This window comes from Bos taurus, chromosome 13, assembly GCF_002263795.3.
Source record: "Bos taurus isolate L1 Dominette 01449 registration number 42190680 breed Hereford chromosome 13, ARS-UCD2.0, whole genome shotgun sequence".
NCBI classification, from domain to species: Eukaryota; Metazoa; Chordata; class Mammalia; order Artiodactyla; family Bovidae; genus Bos; species Bos taurus.
Window position 1 is genome coordinate 3,722,286 of NC_037340.1, and position 21,898 is coordinate 3,744,183.

The following is a 21,898-nucleotide window of genomic DNA, read 5'->3' on the forward strand; positions in this document are numbered from 1 at the left end:
TGTGGGTGGGCATCATTCAATCCACTGAGGGTCAAAGTAGAACAAAAAGGTAGAGGAAAAAATGAATTCAAGATCTAATTTGGGATATCCATCTTCTCCCGCCCTTGGCCATTACCACTCCTGGTTCTTGAGCCTTTGGACTTGGACTGAATCACACCACTGGTTTTTCTGGGTCCCCAGCTTACACACAGTGTATCGTAGGACTTCTCAGCCTCCAAAATTTCATGAGGCAACTCCTTTAATAAACACATGTATATATGCATACATGTGTGTGTGCATTTATATCTTCTATTCATTCTGGAGAAGCTTGACCAACACACCCCTCTATCCTGCTATAGTCTCCAAATAGAAGACTGAAACCTCCTCTTTTAGGGAACTGGATCTAAAAGTACTGACATCAGGGGTTCCCCAAGGAAACAGTCAAGACAGATGGTTCTAAAGTGAAGGCCACACCCACAAACCCCACATCTGTGTGCAGAATAACTTCCATCTCCTAGTGCCCCACTCCCAAATACACACAGATAAACAACGACAAATCATCTACCATGTAAGGAAAAACTCTATTATGAAAGAAAGTTAAACAGAAAAAAAACTACTTGGCTGAAACCCAGACTATGCAAGGAGAAAGATACTTTCACTGATATCAGCAGGATAGAAGATATTACATCAATAAATATTTTTTTAAAGGAGCTTCTGAGAAGGATAAATATCATATTCTAATGCATATAAACAGAATCTAGAAAAATGGTACTGAAGAATTTATTTACAGGGCAGCAGTGGAGAAACAGACATAGAGAAGAGACTTATCAACATGGGGAGAGGGGAGGAGAGGGTGAGATGTATGGAAGGAGTAACATGGAAACTTACATTACCATATGTAAAATAGATAGCCAACAGGAATTTGCTGTATGGCTCAGGAAACTCAAACAGGGGCTCTGAATCAACCTAGAGGGGTGGGATGGGGAGGGAGATGGGAGGGAGGTTCAAAAGAGAGGGGATATATGTATACCTATGTCTGATTCATGTTGAGGTTTGACAGAGAACAACAAAATTCTGTAAAGCAATTATCTTTCAATAAAAAAATAAAACATAAAAAGGAGCTTCTAGAAAGCAACTAAAACTATGATAAGTGAAATTTAAAACCTTAATAGAAGGACTAAAGGATCAAGTTGACTAAGTCATCCAGGAACTTCAGAAATAATAAAGATGAAAAATAAGAGAGAATAAATGAAAAAACTAAAGGATCCATACAAAAGTACCAACATGTAAAACTTAGGATTGAAACAGACACATATCAGGGCATATATAACAGGAAAATTTCAGACATTGTTGAAAAAAGGATTTTAAAGTATGTGTACAGGAGGGTGAGTTGAGGGAGTAGGTGAGTTGGGAGGAGGGGGATGGGAAGAGAATATTTGGCTCCAAACTACCCAGAGCAACTCTGGAAGCTAAAATAATGGAAAACTATCCCCCAAAATCTGAAGAAAATTCTTTTCAAACTCCGACTACATTTAAACACAAGGGGGTGTGGGTGAAAACATTTTTAGATGTGCAAGATCTTAAAAAATGTATATTCTGTGCATCCTTTCTCAGTAAGCTACTAAGGATGTGCTTCACCAAAATGAGGAAATTGATCCCAAAAAAGGGAAGAGACAGGAAAAAGGAAGGCTGAGATAGGCAAAAGGCAGAGGAAATCCCTGGATCTGGTGAAAGCAGATTCCTGCCTGGGACCCATGGGCTAGACAAGCAAAGAACCACAGTCCAGGAGAGGTGTCTTCAGGAAGTGTCTGGGCAGATGCAGATGAACTTCAGACAACCAGTATGGAATATGAGATTGAATTAGGACAGGTATGTGGAAAGCAAAGCAACTGAATAATACAAAGCAATCGCTGATTCCAGGATAAACAAAAAGTATGCAGAAAATAATAAGTAAAGAGTACTTCACACAGTTCAGTTATGACTAGCATTTATAATCATGATAATAAACAGCAAATATTGGCCTAAATAGTACTATGCTTTCAACAAAATTTAAAGAATGGGAAATGTGTGTGTATGTATGCGGTATGTAAGGTTAAAGGGAGCTCCCTTTAACCTTAATGGAATGTTTTAGAAACAAAACCTAAAACCAATAATAGCAACAATCTACACAGCCACAATAGTAATCATAAAGCAGCAATACAGCATGAAATTTAGTGATAAGGACTCAATTCCTTTTTTAAGTATATAGTTGATTTACAATGTTGTGTTAGTTTCTGCTGTACAGCACAGTGATTCATTTATACATATATATATACGTTCTTTTTTATATTCTTTTCCATTATGGCTTATCACAGAATACTGAATATAGCTCTCTGTCCTACAGAGCAGGACCTTGTTATTTACCTATTTTATATACACAGTTTGCATATGTTAACCCCAAACCCCCCCTTCATTCCTTCCCCATCCCTACCCCTCTTCTCTATGGATACGGATCCAATTCTTAAATGCTAAATTCTGCTCCAACCTGCAGAGCAAGCTGGAGAGAGCTGCTGTGGAGGAAGGGATGGGGTGGGAAGGATGCCTTAACTCATGAGTCTTGTGCGTGGAATTATCTGCCTGTTTAGATCCTGCACAGATACTTTTTGAGCAGCACTGTCCAAAAGAAATGTAATGCAAGGCACAGATATAATTTTAAAATTCCTAACAGCTACATTTAATAAAAAGTTAAACAGAAATGGTTAATTTTAATAATGTGTCTTATTTAACCCAATAAACCCATCCCGTTATCACTTCAGCATATAATCAATATAAAAATGTTTACATTCCTGATGTTTTAACTAAGCTTTCAAATCAGGTATGTATTTTGTTTCCAGAAGCTTAATTTGTACTGGCTACGTGCTAAGGGCTCAAGAGGTACTTGCAGTTAGTGGTGACCATAATGGACAGTGCAGTTTAAGGGATTTTGGTTATATTATAAGAAAAGCACTTATTATACAAACAGCTTGTGTGGCTCAATATTAAAAAAAAAAAATCAAAAAAATAGGCAGAAGACCTAAACAGATATTTCTCCAAAGAAAACATACAGATGGCCAATATGCACATGAAAAGATGCTAAATATCACTAATTATTGGACAAATGCAAACTACCATGAGGTACCGCCTCACACCTGTCAAAATGGCTATCATTAAAAAGTCAAATAACAAATGCTGGACAGTGTGTGGAGAAAAGGGAACCTTCCTACCCTACTGGTAGGAATGTAAATTGATGCAGCCACTATGGAAAACAGTATTGAGGTTCCTTAAAAACATCAAAAATAGAACTACCACATGATTTAGCAATCCCATTTTTGGATATATATATATATATGCAGACAAACCTATAATTCAAAAAGACACACACCTCTATGTTCACAGCAACACTATTTACAACAGCCAAGACATGGAAGCAACCTAGATGATCACTGACAGATGGGTGAATAAAGAAGATGTGGTCAGTTCAGTTCAGTCGCTCAGTCGTATCCGACTCTTTGCGACCCCATGAATCACAGCACGCCAGGCCTCCCTGTGCATCACCAACTCCCGGAGTTCACTGGGACTCAAGTCCATCGCGTCAGTGATGCCATCCAGCCATCTCATCCTCTGTCGTCCCTTTCTCTTGCCCCCAATCCCTCCCAGCATCAGTCTTTTCCAACGAGTCAACTCTTCGCATGAGGTGGCCAAAGTACTGGAGTTTCAGCTTTAGCATCATTCCTTCCAAAGAAATCCCAGGGCTGATCTCCTTCAGAATGGACTGGTTGGATCTCCTTGCAGTCCAAGGGACTCTCAAGAGTCTTCTCCAACACCACAGTTCAAAAGCATCAATTCTTGGGTGCTCAGCCTTCTTCACAGTCCAACTCTCACATCCACATATGACCACAGGAAAAACCATAGCCTTGACTAGACGAACCTTTGTTGGCAAAGTAATGTCTCTGCTTTTGAATATGCTGTCTAGTTTGATCATAAACTTTCCTTCCAAGGAGTAAGCGTCTTTTAATTTCATGGCTGCAGTCACCATCTGCAGTGATTTTGGAGCCCCAAAAAATAAAGTCTGACACTGTTTCCACTATATGCTGCACCTGGTATTTTCCAGACCAGAGATCCTCTGTCTTACTTTCTCCAGAAAATAATTCTCTAGGCTTCTAGGTAGGGTGAAAAGAGCAGTTGCCTGGCTGTAAAAGGTATAAGAATTTGATTCCTTTTTATAGCCAAATAATATTCCATTGTTTGTATATATCATATTTTGTTAAGCATATAGCGATATAAGCTTACCTCAGAAAACAAGAAAGATCTCAATTATTCCATTATGTTTACCCATTCATAATTTGATGGGCATTTGGGTTCTTTCCACTTTTTTGGTTATTATGAATAATGCTGCTATGAACATTCCTGTATAAATGTTTGTGTGGACATATGTTTTTCTTTTCCTAGGTACATATATAGAAGTGGAAGTGCTGAATCATATGACAACCCCATGTTTACCTTTTGGAAGAATTTCCAAATTGCCAAATTATTTTCCAAAGTGGCTCTAACATCTTACATTTCTCACCAACTATGGATGAGAGTTCTAATCAATCCATATCTTTGTCAACGCTGTTGTCTGTTTTTTGTATTTTAGCCATCTTAGTGGGTGAAAAGTGGTGTATCATTGTGGTTTTGATTTGTATTTCCTCAATAGCTAGTAATTTTGAACTTATTATTTGTGCTTATAAGTCCATTTGTATATCTTCTTTGGAGAAATGTCTGTTCAAATATTTGGTCCATTTAAAAATCAGGTTATTCATCGTTTTTTTTTGTTGTTCTAAGTGTTCTTCATGTTTTCTGGACATGAGTCCCTTACTTGAGATGTGACTTGCAGATATTCTCTCCCATTCTGTGAATTGTCTTTTCGAGTTCTTGATAGTGTCCTTTAAAGCACTCAAGTTTTAAATTTTCATGAAATCTGATTTAACATTTTTTTTTTTCTTTCATGACTTGTGCTTTTGGTATGTATCTAAAAAATTATTGCCTTATGCAAGATCAGTGATACACTGGTAAAGAGCCCGCCTGGCAATGCAGGAGATGCAGGAGACAAGGGTTTAATCCTGGGTTTGGAAAGCCCCATGGAGGAGGAAATGGCAGCTGACTCCAGTATTCTTACCTATGAAATTCCATGGACAGAGGGGCCTGGCAGGCTATAGTCCATAGAGTCGCAAAGAGTTGGACGCGACTGAGCATGCACATATGTAAGGTCATAAAAACTTATGCCTATGTTTTCTTCTAAGAGTTTATAGTTTTAACTCTTACGTTTAGCTCTTTCATCCCTTTAGAGTTCATTTTTTATATAGTAGAACATAGGAGTCCAACTTTATTCTTTTGCATGTGGATACTCAGTTGTGACAGAAACATTTGTAGTAAGGACTGTTTCCCCATTAAATTGTCATGGTATATAGGTTAAAAATCAACCGAAGATAAATGTAAGGATCTGTTTTTGAATGCTCAGTTTTAGTCCACTGATTTATGTGAGTTTTATGACAGTACAGTACCACACTATTTGGATTACTTTGTAGTAAGTTTTCAAATGGGGAAGTATAAATTCTTCAATTTTGTTCTTTTTAAAGATTATTTTGCCTACTACAGAAGTCTTATATTTTTATACGAATTTTGGGATGAGATTATCAGTTTCTATAAAGGTCAGCTGAGATTTTGATGGAAATATGTTATAGATTGATTTGGGGTATATGGCCATGTTAACAAAATTATTAAATGTTCCAATCTATGTATATAGGATATGTGTCCATTTACTTATGTTTTAAATTTCTTTAAATAATATTTTATGGGTTTTGTTGTATAAATTTTATTGGGTTTTTTTTTTTTTGTTAAATTTTTTGTAAGTATGCTGTCTGACATTATTTTAAACATACTTCTTTTCTTAATTTCCTTTCAGGATTATTCATTGCCAGAATATAGAAATGTAGTTAATTGTTTAATATATTTACATCTTATAACCTTAGTTCATATGCTTTGTAATCTAGTAGTTTTTTTTTTTTTTTAATTAGGATTTTCTACATATAAGAATGTGTTATTTGTGAACAGAGATAGTTTTATCTCTTCCTTCCCATTCTGGATGTCTTTTATTTCTTTTTCTTGCCTAATTGCCCGGCTGCTGCTGCTGCTGCTAAGTCACGTCAGTTGTGTCCGACTCTGTGTGACCCCATAGACGGCAGCCCACCAGGCTCCCTCGTCCCTGGGAGTCTCCAGGCAAGAACACTGGAGTGGCTTGCCATTTCCTTCTCCAATGCATGAAAGTGAAAAGTGAAAGTGAAGTCACTCAGTCATGGCCGACCCTTACCGACCCCATGGACTGCAGCCCACCAGGCTCCTCCATCCATGGGATTTTCCAGGCAAGAGTACTGGAGTGGGGTGCCATTGCCTTCTCCAATTGCCCTGGCTAGTACCTCTGATACAATGCTTTGTGGAAGTAGCAAGAGCAGACATCACTGTTTCTCCTCCTTAAGGAGAAAGCATTCAGTTGTTCATGATTTAGTATGGTTTTAATAGTGGGTTTTTAGTAATGGATTTTCTTTTTTTCTCTTTTGGATGCACTGCATGGCTTGCAGGATTGGAGCTCCTTGACCAGTGATTGAATCTCAGCCCTCGGCAGTGAAAGCAGAGTGTTCTAACTACTGGGCCTTCAGGGAATTCCTAGGTGTGAATTTTCTATAGATGTTCTTTACAGGTTGATAATACTTCTTTCTATATTCCTAGTGTGTTGGATTTTTTTGACTAAAAACTGTTGGGTTTTGTTACTTATTTGAGATAATAGTGTGCTTTTTCTTTTATTCTGTTAATATAGCAAAGGTTGCATGCTCTTCCTTCAGATTTATATATAGTAAAGAATGTAACCATTTGGGGTTCCTGGGTGGCACAGTGGTAAAGAATCCACCTGAATGCAAGGTGTGGGTTCCATCCCTGGGTTGGGGAGATCCCCGGAGGAGGAAATGGCAACCCACTCCGGTATTCTTGCCTGCAAAATTCCATGGACAGAAGAGCCTGGTGGGCTATAGTCCATAGGGTCACAAAGAGTTGGACACGACTTCGCACCATGATGATGATAGTATGTTATACAGGTTAGTTTTCAGATGTTAGACCAATCTTATATTCCTGAGATAAATGTATTGTGGTCATGATATATAATCCTTTTTATATGTTGCTGGCTTTGGTTTGTAGTGTTTTGTTGAATACTGGTGTGTAGTTTTCCTTTCTTCTGATTTTTCTTTTTGGTATTGGTGCGTGTGTGCATGCCAAGTTGCTCAGTCGTGTCTGACTCTTTACAACCCCATGGACTGTAGCCCTCCAGGCTCCTCTGTCCATGGGATTCTCCAGGCAAGAATACTGGAGTGGGTTGCCATGCCTTCCTCCAGGGAATCTTCCTGACCCAGGGATTGAACCCACATCTCCTGCATTGGCAGATGGATTCTTTACCACTGAGCCACCTGGGAAGCCCCTTGGTATTGGTATCAGGATGTAACTGGCCTCTTAGAATGGTTTGAGAATTTTTGTTATGCTTCTTTTAAAGGGTCTGTGAAGGACTGATATTAATTCTTCAAACATTTGGTACAATACATCTGGGCCTCTGCCTTTCTTTGTCAGCAGATTTTAAATTGCTAATTCAATATAATATTTTTGTTAAGACCAGTTATAAGTGGGCATTCATCTTGCAAAAATACATATTGATATTTGATTCTTTAGCCAACCTTTCTCTGATATAATATCCAAATAGAAAGAAATTTTAATATACCTACTTATAACTTTCTTTTTTCTTTTGTTAAAGGTCTGTAATTATTCTGGAACCAGTAAACCATGGCATCAAAGAAATTTGCTGTTAAAGTAAGTGTTGCTTAATAGCTTTCTTTAAAATGATTAATCACTTTCTAAAATAACCAAGCCCTGTATTAATTGAAAATAGAAGCCCTGAACTTTCCTTTTGCTTTTTAAATTTGGGAGACCACTGAAAACTTGAAGTTGGTGATTGAAAATGAGAAAATGAATAGTTCATATGGTCATGGCAGTTTCTTGATTAAAGTCTTTTATAAATGCCTTTGGGGCTAACTTGGTCCTTAATGTTAAAAATTACGGTTCACACTGCATGTCCATGACATGATTTTTGATTATGACAGAGCAGGCAAAAGAAAAGAGGCAGGCAGCCCGTGCTGCACCCCAGTGAGTAGCAGGAGCTAGTTCTCCTGCCTCATGGCCCTGCTTTGTTTTCCTCTCATAAGCATCTCTTCTTTATCTGTTGATGACTGGGTCTGACCCTTGCCTGTGAGGGAAGGGTCACCTGAGAGGGAAAAGAGAGGAGAAGAATTGATAAGTAGTGACTATGATTGGCCCTCCAGGTTGTGCAGCCAGGGGTCCTGCCTCCCAGCAACTACAGATTCCGTCTCCCTAGAGGGACCACTGCATGAAGGATGCTTTCACATACGCGTGCTCTTTAGGGCATGTTCTCTATGCTAGTGTTTCATTAAGCAGAAATTGAAAACATCAAATCACACCAATTCTAGTGGTTGTTAACCAGATCAGATACTATATAATATTGTAGTCATGTCTTACCTTTATGGAGCCAGTGCTCATTAGATTTACAACCTATTTATAAATTTCATCACTTACAATTATTTCTAGTATTTGTATATTCTGTATGTAGTTTTCTTTCTGTGAGAGATTATAAGGTGAACTTTCACTATTTGTCTGTCTAGAAATGTATTTGGTTTTCCTCTAGAGAGTAAAGTTTGTTTAGAATTTCAAGTTGCACATCATTTCTCCTCAGCACTTTAAGGTATTTTCCCTTGTCTTCTGAAATCTCTTACTGCAAGTGAGAAATGTTTTAATTATCAATTGGTACTAAAAAACCACCTGAAAATATAGTGACTTGAAACACAAGCCGTTTTACTCTCAGGATTCTGGAGGTCACCAGAAAAAAACGGGTTGGTTTTTCCATTTGCGGTTGACTGGGGCTGCAGTCATCTGGGACCTCAGAGCAGCTGGTGCATCGAAGCTGACGACTGTAATGGCTGACTGTGCTGCAGTCTCACCTGGGCTGTTAGTGCTGCCCTTCAGTTCCCATTCAAGTGGCTGCTCAGTATGGCTTGGGCTTCTCCTAGCTTGGTGGCTGAGTTTTGAGGGATGGGCTCCCAGGGCAAGAGTTGCCGGAAGAAGGAAGTGTGTAATTCGTCCAACCCTTGAAGACCTGGGCTCAGAAGTCTCAGATGCATTTCCTCCACATTCAGTTGGTCAGGGCACTCAGAGGTCAACTCCAGGGAAGATGGAGCTCTTGATGTGAAAAGCAGCTTGTGCTCACAAGGAGGGGAGCCTCTGAGGGTGCAAATGTGGAGACCAGTCAGCTCAGAAATCTACTTGTGATTCCTTTCTCTGTTACCTTGCTTATCAAGCTATCTTGGTTCTCTGTGGTTACTTTTAAGGTTTTATCTTTGTCTTTGATAATCTACAGTTTCCCTGTGAAATCTTGAGATATAGACTTATTTTTATTTATCTGGCTCAGGATGCAATGTACTTCCTTTGGAGGAGTCAAGTCTTTTGTCAGTTTTGGAAAATTTTGGCTTTTTTCTCTTCAAGTACTGCGCGTCTCTGTTCTCTCTGTTTCGTTCTCAAAAAACCAAGATCATGGCATTCGGTCCCATCACTTCATGGCAAATAGATGGGGGAAACAATGCAAATAGTGACAGACTTTATTTATACAAAATCACTGTGAACGGTGACTGCAGCCCTTGGACGTTTGCTCCTTGGAAGAAAAGTTATGACATACCTAGACAGTGTATTAAAAAGCAGAGACATTTCTTTTCCAACAAAGGTCTGTCTAGTCAAAGCTATGGTTTTTCCAGTAGTCATGTATGGATGTGAGAGCTAGGCCATAAAGAAGGCTGAGTGCCATAGAATTAATCATTCTGAACTGTGGTGTTGGAGAAGACTCTTGAGAGTCCCTCGGACAGCAAGGAGATCAGGAAATCAACTGTGAATATTCATTGGAAGGACTGATGCTGAAGCTGAACCTCCAATACTTTGGCCAACTGATGTGAAGAGCTGACTCATTAGAAAAGACCCTGATGCTAGGAAACATTGAAGGCAGGAGAAGGGGATGGCAGAGGATGAGATGTTTGGATGGCATCATCAACTCAATGTGCATGAGTTTGAGCAGAATCCTGGAGATGGTGAACGACGGAATCCTGGCGTGCTGCAGTCCTTGCAAAGAATCAGACAGGACTGAAGCTCTGAAAGACAGCGATTCTTCTGGAACTCTTAAAACTTGTGGATAGTCCTGTATAATTGTTTCTTATATGCTGGAGGGTGATATTAACTCATCCAAGACTGAGCCCTTGCAGACTCTCTACTCAGAAAAAGACTGGGCCTCTTGCAAAGCTTTGCCCAAACTGACTGATCCGTTTGGGCAGACAGTACTCATCAGGGGCAAAGCGTGGGCCCCAGGCACCTGATTATGTCAGAGTTGGTCTGTTGATTTCCAAAGCATACACCCTGCTGTGACAAGTTCTGCTCCCAGATTGCTCAATCTCACAGCTGCACCAGGTGGCGCTAGTGGTAAAGAACTGGCCTGCTTGATCTCTGGGTTGGGAGGATCCTCTGCAGGAGGAAATGGCTCTCCACTCCAGTATTCTTGCCTGGGAAATCCCATGGACAGAGGAGCCTGGCAGGCTGCAGTTCATGGGGTCGCAGAGAGTCACAACTTAGAGACTGAACAACAGTAACAACAAAATATTTTCAGAATCTTTAAAAAAAAAAAGAGATACAAATGAACATATTTACAAAACTTAAGCATACAGACATAGACGTATTTCCACTGTTACTTAATGTTTGAAATACGTGGTGGGAAGACCTACAAGCCTGGCCCTGCAGAGCCGTGGAGCGGTTTCAAGTTTACTTCTGCTGGAGCCATTGGCACTTGGGTGGTTTTGGACCAGGTTTATGTTCATTTCAGGGCTTGGAATTCTACCACCTGTGGGCAGTCTGACTTTGTAGCCCACAACCAAGTGTGGCACAAGCTTCGTGCTTTCAGTCTTTTCCACTCTTGTTCTCGCTCTTCTCCTTCCCCCTTCCCTTTCTCAGAACCCTGGGTCGGGGGCAGGCTTCCATGCTGCCTCCCTTGGTCAGGGAGCAGAAAGGTTTTTGCATTTTCATGAAGGGCACAGTTTCTCAAGAGAAAGAAGGAAAAGCTCTCTTGAATAGCTTTTATTCCAAGAAATTGTGGACAAACTTATCCACATGAACTAGAGTGTATTATATGAGATATCTCCAAATTGAATATTTATTTCTATAATATTTCTGTTTCAAGCTTTGTATTATGTCTTTAAGCTATTATGAAGAGCTGAAAGTTTTCTCCACAACTCCTGACTTAACTGGAATCAGTTTATTCCCAACTCCTCTCTCTCCTTTTCCTACCCTCTTTGGGCATTAGGATGCCAGCTCTCAGCTATCCTGGCTTCCAGATACTCTGACAACCAGGCTTGAACCTTTCAAAGGCATGATTATTTTTTTTTCCAGCTTGATTGAATTATTGACATAAAACCCTTTTGTAAGTTTAAGGTGTACAGTGTATTGGTTTGAGAAACATATAAATTGCAAAACGTTTATTTACCATAATGTTTAGTTAGCAAACATATCCTTCACTTAATTACTGTTTTCTTGTTACGGTGACAACATTAGAGCTTTACTCTCAAGTATACGGTACAGTGTTGCTAACTATAGTCACCAGGTTGTATATTAGCTCCCTGGAACTTTGTTGTTTTTTGGTCACTAAGTCATGTCCTAGTCTATTGCGACCCCATGTACTGTAGGCTGCCAGGCTTCTCTGCATGGGATTTCCCAGGCAGGCTTATCTTATAACTGAAAGTTTCTACCCTTAAACCAGTATCCTTTCATTTACCTACCCCCTCAACCCCGTACATCCACCACTCTACTCTGTCTCTGTGAATTCAAAGGTTAAAGATCCCACATGTAAGTGAAATCGTACAGTATTTGTCTTTCTCTAAGGTACTGACTGCACTTAGCATAGTGTCCTCGGAGTCTATGTTGTTGCAAATGGCAGAATTTTCTTCTTTGCTATGGCCAAATAATATTCCACTGTATGCATATACATTTTCTTTATTCATTCGTACGTGAATGGGCATTTAGGTTGTTTCCATGTCTTCACTGTTGTGAATAATGCTGCAGTGAACACAGGAGTGCAAATATCTCTTCAAGATAGTGATTTCATCAACATTGTTAATAGGCTATACCCCAATATAAAATAAAAAGTTAAAAGTAGTAGTGATAAAAAAGATAGCAATTTCATATTTCATATCCTTCACATATAATCACAGGAGTGGGATTGCTGGATCATATGGTAGTTGTATTTTAAAATTTTTTTGGAACCTCTATTTTCCGTAGTTGTGCCACTAATTTACATTCCCACCACCCGTCTACCAGGGCTCCCTTTTCTCGACATTCTCACCAGCATTTGTCTTTTTTCATAATAGCTACAATAGCTTGTGTGGTTATAGCTCATTGTGGTTTTTAGGTATATTAGGATATTGACTAATACTGTTAGGGATTTATTAATTTTATTATTCTTTTCAGAGAACCAACTTTTGGCTTTGATTTTTTTTTTTTTTTCCTGTAGGGTACTTGTTTTCTGTTTTATTGATTACTTTATTATTTCCTTCCTTCTATTTTCTTTGAGTAAATTTGTCCTTTTTCTAGCTTCTTAAGGTAGAAGTTTAAACCACTGATTTTGAACATTTTTTTTTTTCCTAATATATACACTTAAAGCTATAAATTCCTAAGCACCTACTTCGGTTCAGTTGTTCAGTCATGTCCAACTCTTTGTGACCCATGGACTGCAGCATGCCAGGCCTCCCTGTCTATCACCCAACTCCCAGAGGTTACTTAAACTTATGTCCATCGAGTCAGTGATGCCATCCAACCAATGATGCCATCATCCTCTGTTGTCCCCTTCTCCTCCCACCTTCAATCTTTCCCAGCATCAGGGTCTTTTCCAATGAGTCAGTTCTTTGCATCAAGTGGCCAAAATATTGGTGTATCAGCTTCAGCATCTATCTTTCCAATGAATATTCAGGACTGATTTCCTTGAGGGTGGACTGGTTGGATCTCCTTGCAGTCCAAAGGATTCTCAAGAGTCTTCTCCAACACCACAGTTCAAAAACATCGATTCTTTGGCGCTCACCTTTCTTTATAGTCCAACTCTCACATCCATACATGACTACTGGAAAAACCATAGCTTTAACTAGATGGACCTATGTCAGCAAAGTAGTGTCTCTGCTTTTTAATATGCTGTGTAGGTTGGTCACAGCTTTTCTTCCAAGGAGCAAGCGTCTTTTAATTTCACAGCTACAGTCACCATCTGCAGTGATTTAGGGGCCCTCCAAAATAAAGTCTGTCACTGTTTGCATTCTTTCCCCATCTATTTGCCATTAAGTGATGGGATCAGATGCCATGATCTTCATTTTTTGAATGTTGAATTTTAAGCCAACTTTTGCACTCTCCTCTTTCACTTTCATCAACAGGTTCTTTAGCTCTTAAACTTCACTTTCTGCCATAAGGGTGGTGTCATCTGCCTATCTGAGGTTATTGATATTTCTCCCGGCAATCTTGATTCCAGCTTGTGCTTCATCCAGCCCAGCATTTGGCATGATGTACTCTGCATATAAGTTGAATAAGCAGGGTTACAATATACAGCCTTGACATACTCCTTTCCTGATTTGGAATCAGCCTGTTGTTCCTGTCCAGTTTATTAACTGTTGCTTCTTGACCTGTGTACAGATTTCTCAGAGGGCAGGTCAGGTGGTTTGGTATTCCCATCTCTTTCAGAATTTTCTGTAGATCATAGTTTATTGTGATCTACACAGTCAAAGGCTTTGGCATAGCCAATAAAGTAGAAATAGATGTTTTTCTGGAAGTCTTTTGGTTTTTCGATGATCCAGCGGATGTTGGCCATCTGATATCTGGTTCCTCTGCCTTATCTAAATCCAGCTTGCACATCTGGAAGTTCATGGTTCATGTACTGTTGAAGCCTGGCTTGGAGAATTTTGAGCATTACTTTATTAGCATGTGAGATGAGTGCAGTTGTGTGGTATTTAGAACATTCTTTGGTACTGCCTTTCTTTGGGATTGGAATGAAAACTGACCTTTTCCAGTCCTGTGGCCACTGCTGAGTTTTACAGATTTGCTGGCATATTGAGTGTAGCACTTTCACAGCATCATATTTCAGGATTTGAAATAGCTCAACTGGAATTCCATTACCTCCACTAGCTTTGTTCTTAGTGATGGTTCCTAACGCCTACTTGACTTCACACTTCAGGATGTCTGGCTCAAGGTGAGTGATCACACCTTCATGGTCTGGGTCATGAAGATCTTTTTTGTACAGTTCTTCTATATATTCTTACCACCTCTTTTTAATATCTTTTGCTTCTGTTAGTTCCATACCATTTCTGTTCTTTATTGTGCTCATCTTTGCATGAAATGTTCCTTTGGTATTTGTAATTTTCTTGAAGAGATCTCTAGTCTTTCCCATTCTATTGTTTTCCTCTATTTCTTTGCATTGATCACTGAGGAAGCCTTTCTTATCTCTCCTTGCTATTCTTTGGAACTCTGCATTCAAATGGGTATATCTTTCCTTTTCTCCTTTGCCTTTCGCTTCTCTTCTTTTCTCAGCTATTTGTAAGGCCTCCTCAGACAACTGTTTTGCCTTTGTGCATTTCTTTTTCTTGGCGTGGTCTTCACCCCTGCCTCCTATACAATGGCATGAACCTCTGTCATAGTTCTTCAGGGACTCGGTCTGTCAGGTCTAACCCCTTAAATCTATTTGTCACTTCCATTTGTTAAGCACCTGCTTCCATCTGTTTGTCAAGCACATAACTTATTTCTATCCTTTTGCTTTCATAAAGATGCAGTTCAAGTAGTAATTTTGCTTTGATTCATATCAAAATATTTTCTAATTTTCATATTGTTTCATTTTTGATTAATGGGTTATTCACATGTGTAGCTTCTAAGTGTTTGGAAATTTTTTAAAAATCATTTTGTTATAGGTGTTTTGTATAATTCCTCTATTTTGGTTAATATTTTATAAACACTTGAATAATCTGATGGTTGTTGTGTACAGTAAACTATGTATCTGACTCATGTCAAGTTTGTTATATGTGTTGTATAAATTTGCTATGTGTTTACTATATTTTGTCTACTTGATTAATCAGTTGAGAGTGCTGTATTAAAATTTCCAACTATGATTTTAGATTTGTATATTTGTCCTTTTGTTGATATTTGCTTTGTATATCCTGAGGGCTTCCTTGGTGACTCAGTGGTAAAGAATCTACCTGCCAGTGCAGGAGATATGGGTTTGATCCCTGGGTGAGGAAGATCCCCTGGAGAAGGGAATGGCAACCCACTCCAGTATTCTTGCCTAGAGAATCCTATGGACAGAGGAGCCTGGCGGGCTATAGTCCATGGGGCTACAAAGAGTCAGACACAACTTAGCAACTAAACAACAGCATTATCTTGAGGCTCTATTAATAGATATATACAAATTTATCATTGCTTTTTCTGTTGAATAGAATCTTTAATCAATATGAAATATCTCTTTTTATTTCCAGTCATGGTTACCCGAAAGTCTACTTGTCTGATATTAGTAGGGCCTACATTTGACATTCTCCAACCAAATAGCTGGGACTCCACTGGATTCCTGAAGCCCAGTAGTCATTCAGTGCCACCCATGTAAGGAAAGTTTTTAATTAGCATTTCCTTGTCTGTTCTTAATTATGAATGGACAAAAGATACCACCATAGATGTAAGGATGACTTGAGAAACAGAGTTCCAAAGAATAGCAAGGAGAGATAAGAAGGCCTTCCTCAGCGATCAATACAAAGAAATAGAGGAAAACAATAGAATGGGAAAGACTAGAGATCTTGTCAAGAAAATTACAGATACCAAGGGAACACTTCATGCAAAGATGGGCTCAATAAAGGACAGAAGTGGTATGGACCTAACAGAAGGAGAAGATATTAAGAAGAATACACAGAAGAACTGTACCAAAAAGATCGTCATGACCCAGATAATCACGAAGGTGTGATCACTCACACTCACCTAGAGCCAGACATCCTGGAATTGAAGTCAGGTGGGCCTTAGTAAGTATCACCACGAACAAAGCTAGTGGAGGTGATGGAATTCCAGTTGAGTTATTCCAAATCCTAAAAGATGATCCTGTGAAAGTGCTGCACTCAATATGTCAGCAAATTTGGAAAACTCAGCAGTGGCCACAGGACTCATTTCAATCCCAAAGAAAGGCAATGCCAAAGAATGCTCAAACTACCACACAATTGCACTCATCTCACACATTAACAAAGTAATGCTCAAAATTCTCCAAGCCAGGCTTCAGCAATACGTGAATCGTGAACTTCCTGATGTTCAAGCTGGTTTTAGAAAAGGCAGAGGAACCAGAGATCAAATTGCCAACATCCGCTGGATCGTTGAAAAAGCAAGAGGCTTCCAGAAAAACATCTATTTCTGCTTTATTGACTATGCCAAAGCCTTTGACTGTGTGGATCCAATAAACTGTGGAAAATTCTGAAAGAGATGGGAATACCAGACTACCTGACCTGCCTCTTGGGAAACCTGTATGCAGGTCAGGAAGCAATAGTTGGAACTGGACATGGAACAACAGACGGGTTCCAAATAGGGAAAGGAATATGTCAAGGCTGTATATTGTCATCCTGTGTATTAATTTGTATGCAGAGTACATCATGTAAAATTCTGGGCTGGATGAAGCACAAGCTGGAATCAAGATTGCTGGGAGAACTATCAATCACCTCAGATAGCAGATGACACCACTCTTATGGCAGAAAGTGAAGAGGAACTAAAGAGCCTCTTGATGAAAGTGAAAGAGGAGAGTGAAAAAGTTGGCTTAAAGTTCAACATTCAGAAAACGAAGATCATGGCATCCGATCCCATCACTTCATGGCAAATAGATGGGGAAACAGTAGAAACAGTGGCTGACTATTTTTCTGGGCTCCAAAATGAATGCGGATGGTGATTGCAGTCATGAAATTAAGACACTTGCTCCTTGGAAGGAAAGTTATGAACAACCTAGACAGCATATTCAAAAGCAGAGACATTACTTTGCCAACAAAGGTCCGTCTAGTCAAGGCTATGGTTTTTCCAGTAGTCATCTATGGATGTGAGAGCTGGACCATAAAGACAGCTGAGTGCCGAAGAATTGATGGTTTTGAACTGTGGGTGTTGGAGAAGACTCTTGAGAGTCCCTTGGACTGCAAGGAGATCCAGCCAGTCCATCCTAAAGGAGATCAGTCCTGGGTGTTCATTGGAGGGACTGATGTTGAAGCTGAAACTCCAGTACTTTGGCCACCTGATGTGAAGAGCTGACTCACTGAAAAGACCCTAATGCTGGGAAAGATTGAGGGCAGGAGGAGAAGGGGATGACAGAGGATGAGATGGTTGGATGGCATCACCGACTTAATGGACATGAGTTTGGGTAGACTCCAGGAGTCGGTGATGGACAGGGAGGTCTGGTGTGCTGCGGTTCATGGGGTCGCAAAGATGACTGAGTGACTGAACTGAATTGAACTGAGAAAGAAAACTGAGAAAGAGAGGGGAAAAAAGCTAATGAACCAACTAGGGGGGGTAGGGTGATTCTAGTGAGTAAGAAAAGACTTTGAAAAAATTTGAAATTATATCTTCCTAGCAAAAAAGGAGACTGTTAAAACTATCTAACAAGTTGTAACAATAAGCATGTTATGAATAAGGGAAATTCCCCAGAAAATGTAAGTGTTCTTGTAAATTGAAAATATAATAGAAATAAAAATTTAGTAGTATACCGGACAATAGATAAATATCTGCCCAAATAGTAGAGCAGAAAGATAATAGATAAAAAAATGGAAATATACCATGGGCACTTTTTTTGGTGGTCCAGTGATTAAAACTCTGAGCTTTCACTGCATCAAGCATGGTTCGATCCCTGATCAGGAAACTAAGATCCCACATGCCATGTGGCAAAAAAAAAAAAAAAAAAAAGGTGAGGGGGAGGATAGCGCAAAAATATTAGAAATTAGAGAGAGGTATAGTCTTAGAATGAAAAATTAGCATTCTGGAAAGGAAAACAAAAAAATGATGGAGAAGAAAATTATGAAGAAATAATAAAATTACTAGAAATGATAGCACAAAGTTACTATTTGAAAATTTCTGTGAGTGGACACCTAAAAAAGGCAGTGAGAACAAGTAATACTTAGTCATATTGTGCTAAAATTTCCTAACAATGGGAACTCAGAGAAGATCCTGAAAGGAAAATAGGTCACATGCCGAAGATCAGATTCAGAGCAGCCTCCTCAGCAGCCGGAGCTGGACAGTGGAGCAGGGGCTTCGGTATTCTGAAGATGATGGATTCCAACCCTGAATTCTTCCCTCAGCCCTGTTTTAGATCACATGGTCAGCTGGAATAGAAGTGTTTTCAGACTTGCAAAGACTAAAAAAAGAGTCCTTCTAATGTACTCAATTTTAGGAAGGATGTGATTTCTCCCAAATGCAAATGTGAACAGAGAAAGGATAAGATATAGGATCTTGGAAATAGGGAATCTAACAGGTGAGGGTCTCAGCAAATCCCATAATGATGAGCTATGTCTTATGCTTGGAAAGTAATGTTTGGAACAGGACAGATGGTTCCATGGACAATCTCCCCAACAAAAAATGAAATAAATAAAATAACACATGCATTTAAATGTATCGAAAGGAGTTTTGTAGGCCTGTCAGAGAGTGTGGGAATGATTTAGTGCTAGAAATAAGGGAACCTAAACAAAAGGAAAGTGACGTAGCCCTTCATCTAAGCAAGCAAAAGACTATGCAAGATAGAAAAGTAAGCATAGTATACTACACTCCTCAGCTTTGAACATTTCCTATGTTGTGGTCTCCAAATTTTGGAAGGCTGGCAAAGGGGATGTGTGAGAGAGTGGGTTGTAAGCATTGTGTTTTCATTTTCCACAGATAGTGCTTACATTTGAAATAATAAGAGGTTATAGTATAAACAAAATACCTAGAACTATTTAGTAAATACGAGGTGAAATGTCTAAAAGTTTTCAGTGTGGTTGCTCCTAGTGAGTGAGAGTTGGGGTGGGGGTGGAGGCGGGATGGGGCGGAAGAGGCCTGTTTTTTATATTTCATTTTAATCTGTGTACATAAATTGCTATGACAAAAAATCAAATGAATAAATGTAAGTTAAAAAGAATTAACCTATGCAGATTTTCATACTGATGCATTTACTTTTGACCCTTAGGGTTGAAAAATACCTGGATAGAACATGATTTCCAAAGTAACAGAAAACCAGATGAACACCAGTTTGCCACTCGCACCTCAGGTGTTTATTCTTACTCCAAATAGTATTAATTATCCATGCAGACAGATTATTCTTATTCAAATGAAGAAAGGTCTTCTGACCTTCCTTTGAGGAAGAGGGCTTTTTTTTTTTTTTTAACTGCTGTGACCCTGGTCTTGATCTTTCTTATGATTGCTACCTAGGCTAGAATTCCAGGAAATGGCAGCAGTGTATGAGATGAAAAAGTCCTTGGAACCCCAGCTTTCAGGGTCTCAGGGCAGGAAGACATGTCCTGAACTGCAGTGAAGGCTTTCTTAGCTGAGAGTAGTAGTGGCAGCAGACACATGTCTTCCTGGGGCTCTTGAGTGATCCTAATTCTAGCTCTGCAGCCTCCCCATTATTTCAGAACTTCCGTAATTATTAGTTCTTTAGAGAACCAGGGGGCAGCAAATTACATCTGACACAGAGGAGCTGCCTGTTTTTGTAAATAAAGTTTTATTGAAACACAGACACTCCCATAAAAGCACCCTTGCTGATTTTATGCTATAATGGCAGAATTGAATAGTTCCAACAAGAGCCTTATTGGTGCAGAGTCTGAAACATTTATGATATAAGCTGATTTAAGTGTATAAATGTATCTCTCAAGGCACATCTCAGTTCCTGCCAGCCAGGTTTCAGAAGCTCAGTATTCACACGTGGGTAGTGGTTGCAGCTGGATTGGACCACTCGGATCTGAATCAGTGCTTCCTTCTGTACCCTTGCTTCCTTGTATCTTGTCAGAGTAGGCTTTCAACGAAGATACCTTGGGTTAAACTGGCTGCAAGGGCTGGGTAAGTTCGGAAGGTCAGGGCAACGCCATTTCCTTTGCAAGTGGAAGCAGAAAATAGACATGGACATATAATGTATTCAGAGTTTATTAAGAAAATAAATTTAAATAATAAATTTCTATTGAAATTGTCAAATCAGTATTCATGGCATCTACCTCTGAAAAGTTTAAGGATTGATTCCACTACAGGTTTTTAAAAAAACTATGCAGTGTCATCAAGTCTCATTCCCATGCAGTTATAATTACAATCTTATTTAAAGTGTTCAGCTTTGGTTCCAGCAGAGCAGTACTGTGAAAGGTTCCTACTTCATTGTCTGTCTCTGTTTGTAGATCATTTCCTCTGCTTCCTGCATCTGTTTTCTTGGATTAGTTAGGTATTACACCAAAGTCTAGAATTCTTTGGCTACAAAGCTTGCTCTGCTGTTTCCCCTCCCTGCAGCCCACTTTATTGTGGGTGGGAAAATTTTTGTTGGGAGGGTTTGATTAATTAGAAGGGATTCCTGGCTTCCCTAGCATTGGCAGCCTGGGAAGATTAGAGCCTGGCTTAGTGACAGGCCAATCTGTATTTAAGGAAAAACTCGGACCAGCCAGATTTCCCTGGAATGTGGATCTGGCTTTGTCTTCTTCCACAGGGAGTGTGTAATGACCGCTGCCTCCTCCTTCCCACCCACTCCAGGAGACCTGAGGCTTTTACTTGTGTTGATAGTTGTCTACTTTTTATTTGGCGGAAGGGGGTGGGGAGAGCAGGGGTGTGGTGTGTTAGACTACGGTTTAGGAAGGCTGAGTTATTTTCTAATTCTAAAAGTAACAGATTTAAGATTTTATTAATGTTAGCACAGAGAGGAGAGATTTTCACGTTTAAAAAAGTCTCCTTGCATCTTTACTATCAATGTTTTTCTTTCTACTCCTTTGTAGCAATTATAGTTTTATGTGTTCCCCTCTAAATTTCAATAACCTTAATCTCTGCATTCCTAAGAAAAACTGCAAAAAGAGAAATATGTCCAAGAATTGACAGTAGTTTTCCCTTTATAGTAAAAGTGAAGAGCAACTCTTTGAACTTCCAGAGAGAGAAAGTTTATGAATAGCAAGTAGCAAATGGGCTTTTGTCTTGCTGGTGTGCCTCAATGAATAACTTAAGTTCTGTGTCCTAGGTTTTTCAGTTACCTAAAGGGGAGTGCAGTACTTTGTCATCAGTACTCAATGCAGAAAAAGTTACACTGATGTTATGTATTGAAAAAAGATTTATGCAAATATTTTCATACTGTTTGAGTTCTAGTTAATGACTGTTAAGTTTTAAGAAAGAATAAAACTGATGTGTTGTAACAAAATAAATCACGCAAGTTTTCAGTGGTTACTTTTTCACCCCAGTATTTATGTATTTATTTGGCTGCACTAGATCTTAGTTGTATCGTGTGGGACCTAATTCCCTGACTAGGGATCGAATCTGGGCCCCCTGCAATGACAGCTGAATCTTAGCCCCGGGACCGTTAAATGGTCACATGTGTGTGTCGTCAGTCACTCAGTCATGTCCAACTCTTTGTGGACCTGTGGACTGTAGTCTACCAGGCTCCTCTGTCCATGTAATTTTCCAGGCAAGAATACTGGAGTGATTTCGAGTTGCCATTTCCTATTCCACAGGATCTTCCCTACCCAGGGATCCAACCCACATCTTGCATTGC

At 39.4% G+C, this 21,898-nt stretch overlaps 1 protein-coding gene across 4 annotated transcripts in view; it reads left to right on the forward strand.

Moving 5' to 3' along the window:
• Positions 1 to 21,898, forward strand: part of SLX4IP (SLX4 interacting protein) — a 220,682-nt gene that overhangs the window by 14,957 nt on the left and 183,827 nt on the right. For 2 of the 4 annotated variants that reach the window (XM_059892366.1, NM_001255973.2), the window contains 2 exons: positions 6,615 to 6,703; positions 7,829 to 7,884. In XM_059892366.1, the coding sequence (XP_059748349.1) occupies positions 7,858 to 7,884 (27 nt within the window). In that variant the 5' untranslated portion in view covers positions 6,615 to 6,703; positions 7,829 to 7,857. Of the gene's footprint in view, positions 1 to 6,614; positions 6,706 to 7,828; positions 7,885 to 21,898 lie in introns of all 4 variants that reach the window. The other 2 variants (XM_059892368.1, XM_059892367.1) reach the window with 2 other exon arrangements.